At 40.6% G+C, this 9316-nt stretch overlaps 1 protein-coding gene across 1 annotated transcript; it reads left to right on the forward strand.

Annotated features, from left to right (window-relative positions):
* Positions 1 to 6302: 6302 nt before the first annotated feature.
* LOC103709619 (putative F-box protein At4g22030) lies at positions 6303 to 8230 on the forward strand. The gene has a single exon (XM_008795063.5). The coding sequence runs from the start codon at positions 6485 to 6487 to the stop codon at positions 7766 to 7768; it is 1284 nt and encodes a 427-aa protein (XP_008793285.4). The 5' UTR covers positions 6303 to 6484; the 3' UTR covers positions 7769 to 8230.
* Positions 8231 to 9316: the final 1086 nt, after the last annotated feature.

A 9316-nucleotide genomic window follows, 5' to 3' on the forward strand; every position in this document is an offset into this window, starting at 1 on the left:
TTGTTATGAGTATGCTCATAAAAATGATAACATGTACCTAGAAAGTCCAATTAACATAGAATCAAAGATGATCAAATGTTGGTAGAAACATAAGATTATAATCTAAGAGACATTATTCACTGCCATAAGCTCAAAGACCTAAAAGGTGAACATTTTGTGAGTCCACTCAAAATTCAATATTAGCCATCTAGTATTTGTTACACAGACCTAAGTGCATCTTTTTATATGAATTTAATGTTACTAATATTATTTATTTTTTGCAATGCGGTCAGACTTCAAACTCCAGTGCATTCTAAAAAAAAAAAAATTATAGCATTATCGCTTCAACTTTTCACAAAAAATATTTACATCCTAAAATTTTTAATTATTTCAATTAAACCTTAAAACTTAGATTTTAATTATAATGCAGTGCAACCGTTCATCCAAACTCTAACATCATTAACACCACATGTGAAATAATTAATTTATCTTCCAAGATTTCTGGTGTAATAAAAAAAAAAGTCACATGATAGGGTCTCCTTCCATTTTCATTAAAACTAAGTCCCCTTCTAATTCGGTCAAGAAGTATATTAATGAAATCCTATGTCTAAAAATATGTGGCATGGCAATTACGTGCTCACAGATGCTAAGATGAATGGGGGGATCATATTGCAATCAAAATTAAATTTTAAGATTTAATTAAAAAACTAAAAATATAAAAAAAAAAAACAAAATCGAAGGTGCGTTGCTGTAATTAAAAAAAAAAAAAAGTTGAAGCCAAGCAGACAAGTTAGTGCCAATAACCGGTTTGATCCTTCCAAGGACAAGTTGCAACTGTTCAAGGATATCAAATCCAACATCCTGTTTCTCCAGCACCCGGTGCCGGCATTGCTTCCAGGAAAAACAAAATGATACAGTTGATAAGACTAAAAGAAGAAAAAGAGAAATAAAAACACAACATAAGGAGAGAAAGATCTCAGCATACTGTAAGGCATGATCGCGATATTAAAGATTGTTGCCTACATTTCATTTGAGAGCTTTGGAATTTGAATAATAACATGAGAGGAAACAGAATCGAAAATACGAGAGGCGATACCTTGATCGAGGGGAATTGCGAACAACATACAATTAATACATGGTCACAGTATCAGAACTCTCGGCTGGTGTAAGGATCCATGCGGACGTGTGTTTAGCCCCATATCGGTTATTCGCTGGGTAGATCTTGGGTACTTATACAGGATCAAGGAATTCAAATAATATTTTCCGGCTAGCCATTTTGGGTAAAATCCTGGGTTGTTACAAATGGTATCAGAGCGGACCCGGCCCATAACTTATGTGGACTAGGGGACACTGCAACGCAGATCCAGTGGGGTTGACCACGGACTGATCGTGGTGTTTCTGATTAAATTTGAATGGATTTGAACCCTTAGCCTGACGAAAACGTCAGGACTTGAACGGGAGGAGTATGTGAGGACCCGTGCGGGCGTGTGTTTAGTCCCACATCGGTTATTCGCTGGGTACAGGATCAAGGAACCCAAACAATACCTTTCGGCTAGCCATTTTGGGTGAGGTCCTAGGTTGTTACAACTGGCCTCGGTAAGTTTTCAAATTCATGTCATGGAATCAAATATCTTGACAGGCTTTAGGCACATTTGTCATGTGTACAACATTCAAAAGTTTACTTTGGCATAAAATGAGTAATTCCGATATGGTTTGAACTTTGAAACCAAGCCACACCGAATGAGATGAGTCATGTCCTCAAGAAGATTTCCGTTAAATTGAAGTACTCTTGCCGCAGGATGAAGTTTAATTCTAGCGAAGTTCAGAAAGAAATATATCCGTTTAAATGCTAATTTTCGAATTTGAATCATTTGATTATGTTTTATGTATGCTACAACAGGCAACAGCTTCATTTTTTGTCACTCAAGCGACTGAAACGCCTGAGGTACCATTCATGATCCAATGGTCTTCTTCTACTTCATCAAAATTCGATTCCAACCGGCAACTTATAACCAACCGATGTCCGACCCATATAGACAGCCCAATCCATTAGCAGCAACTTTCTTTTTTTTTTTTTTGATGATGATAAGGAAGGCCGGGGAGCCACCCAATTTTATTAAGTTGTGAAAGGAAGGAAAATGTACAATAAGCATTTTCTGATCAGCTCTTAGGGTAAGCTGAATACAGTATGAGTATTATATGATCTTTTTTTTTTTTTTTTGGAAAAGTCAAAAAACCAACCAGATGCTATCCTCTCTTTTCTTATGAGGATTCGTGTGAGCATGCGTTTAGTCTTACATCGGACGTATACACGATTAAAGAATCCAAATTATACTTTTCGGCTAGCTTTTTTGAGTGAGGTCTTTGGTTACTACAAATAGTATCAGAGCGAACTCGGCTCATAACCTATATAAACTAGAGGATACTGCAGCACGGATCCATGGAGCAAACCACAGGCCGATCGTGATATTTGTGATTAGATTTGAATGGATTTGAATCCTTAGCCCGACGAGCATATCAGAGCTTGAACGGAGGGAGTATATAAGGACTCGTGCGAACATGTATTTGGTCCCACATCGATTATTCACTGAGTAAATTTCAGATACTTATACAGGATCAAGAAACCCAAATAATACTTTGCAGGTTGTTACACTTCTCATTAGCACTAACCAGATAAAAAGGAATCTTTCCTTCACTTGGGTTGTTTACAAAGATCTCTTGTCTCTCTTTCCCCTTCTTTTTTTGCTTATTTTTCCTCTGGGTTTTTCTCTTGGTTGTTTTACAACTAACCTCTACTAGTAAAAAAAAAAAAAAAAATAGATAACATGTACAAAAAAAAAAAAAATTAGATAACAACATATATATGACTGTGATTTGGTATAATTTAATTTCAAATGATGATGTAGTAGCATATGATAGCCAATTATCGGAACAAGGAGCTGCAACGCATTAACTTGGTCGAAATACAAAATATTGCTCCACAATTATTACTCTACCAATAACATCTGAAAAGTTGACATTGCCCACCACTTCAGCAACTTGGGCTTCTCAATTGACTATTACCAGTTATATGTACAAGATGCGTGCTCTAATTCAACAAGAGCTCCCAACAAATATAAATGCAATCAAGGAGAACAATATGTACCTACAGAATGAAGGTAAACTGCACTAAAGGCAGGAGTTCGATGAGAATCTTGGAGGTGAGCCTTGATGACGAATGTGTCAAAAAAGTGGTCACCCAGAGCGGAGGGAGGGTGGATGGTTGCGTCTTTCTTAAACCACAACTTCATCACATCGTGGACTGTTGACCCTATTGCCACAGATGGGACGACCTATACATACGTACATACATACGTACGTACGTACATATTCTTCCAATGCTAGGAAAGGTAAGTTTTGATGGGAAGAAAAGGCATGGCATTGGATTCTATATGTGTACACACACATATTAATCATGATAAATCTCATAACTCGTATTATTAATCATAACCAATCTCATTATTCGTATAGATATGTTTAGATTATCCTGGAATGAATGGGCTAACAGTTAATGGGCTGGGCTGGCCCGAGCAGCCCAAACACGCAACCAGGCTGCGATAAAACAACTCAGGCTGGATTTTTTAGCCCACAAGTTAAACTCGGCCTGATTCTCAAAAAGCAGCGTGGTTGTTATGTTCCGGGCCCAGGCTGAAATTTTGGCAGAAAAGAAATACTGGCTGGTTTGAGTACAGCTCAGCCCGAAAAGAGATGCTGATTTTGGTTGACTTGGTCCTGGTTTAGCTTATTTTTTCTTTTTTTATATTTTTAAAGTGAGATGGAAACGTTTGCCCTCATGGCAAGCTATCATAGGCCCGGTCTACAGCCAAGCTGGTAGACTACTGAATCTAGGTAACAATTTCTTAGAATGCTGAAGGTTTGTACGTGCCAGCTCGCCACCTCAGTACAAGGGGCGAAAAAAAGGAGGAAAGCTTTCTGCCAAGCGCTTCGACCCCTCTCCCAAGCCAACGGAATCCTAGCTGAGGCTCCACCGCTCTTCCCTAAGCAAATGAACCTTCCACTGAGTGCTTTGCCGAGCTAGCACAGCCCACATCTTGATTTCCGCCCTCTTCCGAGCATCCTTCACCTCCTGAGTGTCGCACCTCTTGAAGCGCTAATCTCATTCCTCTGCTGATCCCAAAAATGGGCTATCTAGGAGAACGTAGGGTGAAAGAGGAGGGCGGTGGCGACCACGAAGGCAGCACTAAAGAGGAGAACCCAGAGGGAGATGAGCATAAAGCCTTGCTAGAGAGCGTGATGGCAAGTGCGAGGAGGATCCAAGTGGCTATGTGTTAATGGCGATGACAGAAATCGCCATGCTGTCGAGGTCGATGGTGAAAAGCTTGAGCTCGGCAATAACTCAATAAGGATGCGGACAAGGATGAGGAAGGCGGTCATGGAGAGGGTGATGCTCATGAAAATTGAGGGAGGAGGCGTCAACAACGCCTGTGGCGATGGTAGCACGAAAGGTGAAGGAGGTGACGATGCCCATGATGAAAAGGAGGGAGATGCTGGCGATGGCGATGATGAGAGCGCGCCGCCGGTACAGCTTGGTCGTTGGCTATGAAAAGAGAAAAGAGGGAGGGAGAGATAAAAGGAGAAACATGAGCACATAGAGATAGGGAGAGAGATAGAGAAAGATGGATGACACAGTATTTTTTTTTCCATAAAGATATCTGTTGCATGTTATGCATGTAACTTGTTCGATGAAGCATTTTGATGGATTGTAAATGGTTATGTTTCTATTAATCATGTATTTGAATATTTGGTAAATATACTTAATACCTATTCATGTACTTTTTTTTACTTTTTAAGGAATTATTAAAATATTATTTATCTATCTAATTGAGTTACATTATGACTCCAAGAAGAGGATATTTAGAAGAAAAGATAGATACACATATATTTGATCTAAATGAATAGGATGGCACCATCTTATCTACAACTTTGCAACCATGCTGTGCTTTTGCATGCCATATAGATGGTAAAGATACATACTAAAAAAAAACCATTGTTATTTGGCTATTATTTGTTATCCTTTTCACCATACTGCAGACAGTCTACTAAAGAAAGAAATAAGTCTAAAATCTCAAATCCCCTAACCGGTTTAAAGATAATATAAATTATGAAAACAATGACATATTAAAATAAAATAGATACCACCAATGCCACATACTATTTTCTTTTATAATTGCTAGCAACAGCTGTTAAAATAGTTCATCACTTTATCTAAAAAAATCAAATCTTTCTCTTACTTCTTTTGGTTGAGAAGAGCACGTAATTTAGGGGTTACAACGTTTTGGTTGGGGGCTTTTTTTTAGAGCAACTTATAACCTGCTGTATACCAGCATGACCGTGCATTATGCTAATCAGCTTATCTTCTTTTTGTGGGACAATTATTTAGATAAGCATATTATGAATAGAGCTCGTAGAAAGGAGATTAAGTGATTGGCATGGTGTATGCCATATAGCATATGTGGTGTAGGGTTTTTTTTTTTATTATTATTCAGACCTTGTCTGGGAGAGCATTCTTCTCTGCTCAACCGGCAGGTTTAGCAGTTTAGGATTTGTGTGATGTTTTCTGGTAGAAAGGAATTGTATGATGTGATCGCATACTTGATTTCAGAAGCAAAACCGGTCAGGCAGCCTATCAATTTCTTCTCTAATCTTTATTGGAATATTTTTTTTGTGTCTGGAGTCAACGCGTCGAGAGGATCTTATAGCCTACAGATTAGAAATTTTTTTGCAGCGTTACGACGTTCTCTATGGAAGCCAAATGCTTTGGGGCTCGATGACTCAATCCTACCTCCGTTTTCTTAGAAATTCTTGCAACCATGTGGCACCAGACTATTGGTGCATGGCACCATGAATCACACTGACCAATGAACGGCACCAATCTCCTCGTGCCATGTAGGTCCGGACTTTTTTTGGTTGGAAAGTTATGCTCTTTTACGACTGGGGAAAAAGAAAACGCTGACTTATTATTTGAATTCAGGATTCGTTTATAAGTTCTAATCTTGAATTTTAATCACGACCAAGTCCACATACCATAAACGCCGTTCTATGAAAGATCACATCCGTCGATCATTCTTTGTCACAGCTCCGTCAGAAGTTTTCACCGTTTGACTTTTATAAATAAACGGTCGGGGTGAGGGACCAGGTCTAAAGTTTTACCCAATCAAAAAGTCCAACCCAAGCCTATTGACAGGTTCCACAGCTTTGACTTCGCTGAATTCTTGAATTGTAACGTTTAAACCGTAAACCAAGTCGGTCAGCAATGTCCTCCGAACCAAGACTGGAATCATACCCAGGGCTATAAATATAGCCGCAAGCTTCCCATCTCACCAACAAACTAATCCACCAAAACTTCCCCATTAGCTCTTCTTACGTCCCTCAGCAGCACAAACAACTCCTCCAAAGGAAGAAGAAAAAAAATCCGAACTTGAAAAGCCAGCAGCAACCCAAAGAGATGGCAGCCCTTCAAGCCCAGAATCTATTACCATCAGCGGCGGCGGCGGCGGCGTCGCGAGTCCCATATGGCCGCAGGTTATGTGCGAGTGTTCATGCCCCCTCTAATGTCAGAATCAAGCGTAGGATCTCTCTTCCAAAGCTACCAACCAACATCGCCATGGGGGATTTGATCCTGAGAGAAGAGAGCACAGCCACCAGGCAACGTCAAACACATACTGCGACCCATGACAAATATGAAGATCTGATCATCACCAAGCTTCATGCCATAGCCGAGGCAGTTGCCGATCGAGCAGAGATGCACGCAATCATCGGAGCACAGAGGAATAACTGGAATCACCTCTTCCTCCACTCCATCAACTCCATTAGCCTCACTGCATCCCTCATGGCTGGAATCTCATCTATCCCCGTGGGAGAAGCCACACCCCACCTACTAGCCTTCAAGCTCTCTTCCGTGATCTTGTTCACTGCTGCAACCGGGATGATGCTGGTCGTCAACAAGATCCAGCCTTCCCAGCTAGCCGAAGAACAAAGGAATGCGACCCGGTTGTGGAAGCAGCTCGAGAGATCGATCCATGCGACTCTCGCCCTCCGAGCCCCTACCGAATTGGATGTCGAGGAGGCCATGGAGAAGGTGCTCGCACTCGAGAAGGCCTACCCACTGCCTCTGCTCCCCGGCATGCTCGAGAAGTTCCCTGAAACCGTAGAGCCTACTCGATGGTGGCCCAAACTAAGGCGGCAGGAGAGACGTCGACAATACGTTAACGGCGTGGAAAGGAATGGCTGGAGCAAGGAGCTGGAAGAGGAGATGATGGGCATCCTGAGAGTACTGAAGGTGAAAGATGAGGAGCAGTACGTGAGGTTGGGCAAGGTGGTCTTGAACATTCATAAGACTTTAGCCACCTTGGGCCCTCTAGTCTCTGGCCTGGCCGCGCTCGGTGCCGGTTTGATTGGCTCGCCGGCTCTTGGGCAATTGCCTGTCTTGCTTGGGGTCGTCGGAGGGGCACTTGCAGCTGTAGTGAATACATTGGAGCACGGCGGACAGGTCGGAATGGTGTTTGAGCTGCTCCGCAACTGCGGCGGCTTCTACAGGAGGCTACAGGAAGAGATTGAGTCAAATCTGGGGGAAAGAGATGCGGAGAGGAGGGAGAATGGGGAGTTGTTTGAGATGAAGATGGCATTGCAGCTAGGAAGGAGCCTCTCTGAGCTAAAAGACTTGGCATCATATGCCTCTTCCTCATGCAAGGATGAAGACATTGGAGAGTTTGCTGGGAAGCTGTTCTGATCGTATCTTCCTCCTTTTCCGGACTGTCAAAGTGTAGATTTTGTTCGGTAAAGATAAAATTAACTTACTGTGGATAGATTGATTTTTAGAAGCCATGTATATGCTTAGCGTTTTTGTTCAAACAATGTGTATATGCTTAGAGAGGGGTTCTGCGATGAAAGGAAGTTGCCAATGTATCGGTTTGTAAAATGACAATCTTTTGGAGTTAAATTTCTAATATGTGGGTCAGAAAAAAACAGAAAGTATAAGTTAGCACTTCCATCCCTTCGTATATAGATTCTCGGATGTTTTGATAAATTATTCAAACATAGTAGCTTGCATATTTGTCTAGGTACAAAGTAGCGGTTGCTGCTAAATTCTGAACCGTGGTTGAGATGCCGCCCGTCTTGTTTTAAGGTCGGTAAAAACCAAACTGGTCACCTTCAAAACTAACCTGCAAGAAGTCTACTTGTTGAAAAGTTTTAGACGAGGGATACTCCGATGCTTAAGTCAGAATAGTAGAGTAATAATGTGAAAAGGAAAAAATTTATAGAGAAGAACCTCTAAATAAGCTTACATGAAGATCCTCGGACCATCCTTTTATATAAGATAGAATATCGATCCGTTATCTAATTTTGTGCGATGTGCCTTAACTATATAGTAACGGTCAGCTGCACGTTAACAACATAGTAACCATCCTACATAAGTAACACACGGCGGCAATTATACTGATTGTGCATTGATTGCAGTGTCGCCATAACTGCCAGCCTTAGATTTTATTAGTATGAATAGAGTGGCATCTCGGTTTTTATCGAAATTGTTTATCTAAGTTAATTTGGTCTAGGCTATGCAGAAATAATACCAATATATCTATATTAGTTTCTACCACTGTCCACGTGAAATGCAGTTCGATATTATGAAACATCTTTCGAAGAGACCAGAGGAGGCAATGAATGAAATGCAGCTGGAAGACATGAATGATGACAGCCCCGGACTAGTTAATGGAACAAGTGAGCAAATGGCCTTATTTTAAAAGCCAGGGTGCATCGATGGATACCCAATTTTGTACAAGATTATCTAACAACATTTGTATGTTGCATTTCACAAAAATGCCATAATACAGTAAGTCCAAGACTGAATAGCATCAGATAGATCACAGCACTAAGTGTTTGGACATGACTCCAGCATTATTCCCCTTAGCGAAGGATCCCCCTGCATCACTTATTCGAGGCCATATCTCTACCTCTAAGGTTTAGAAACATTTCCCACAGATAAACCAATCTCTCAAATAAGATGATAGAAGGATAAAGATATGTTTGGTTATAGAAAGTTGGATTGACATGAAAATGAATAACTTTCGTTAGATTAGGAAAAGTTCTATTTCTATTCTGATTCAAGAAAGAAATGAGAATATCTTAATTCTGTAAAATCCAATCACTATTTTTCTCTAATACTTCAATTCTATTCGGATTTAGATTCCGACTACGAACCATATACGTACTTATGGCCATTCCTATTTTTATTCTAATCCATTATTGCAAACAAAACAAGCCCTACAAGAAGTTGCCC

Source organism: Phoenix dactylifera, chromosome 12, assembly GCF_051530095.1.
Source record: "Phoenix dactylifera cultivar Ajwa chromosome 12, Ajwa_hap1_PhDact_Kaust_v1.1, whole genome shotgun sequence".
Taxonomy (NCBI): Eukaryota; Viridiplantae; Streptophyta; class Magnoliopsida; order Arecales; family Arecaceae; genus Phoenix; species Phoenix dactylifera.

Excerpts from the sequence above, each read along its gene's own strand:
- LOC103709619 (XM_008795063.5), top strand. The coding sequence starts at position 6,485 with ATGGCAGCCCTTCAAGCCCAGAATCTATTACCATCAGCGGCGGCGGCG.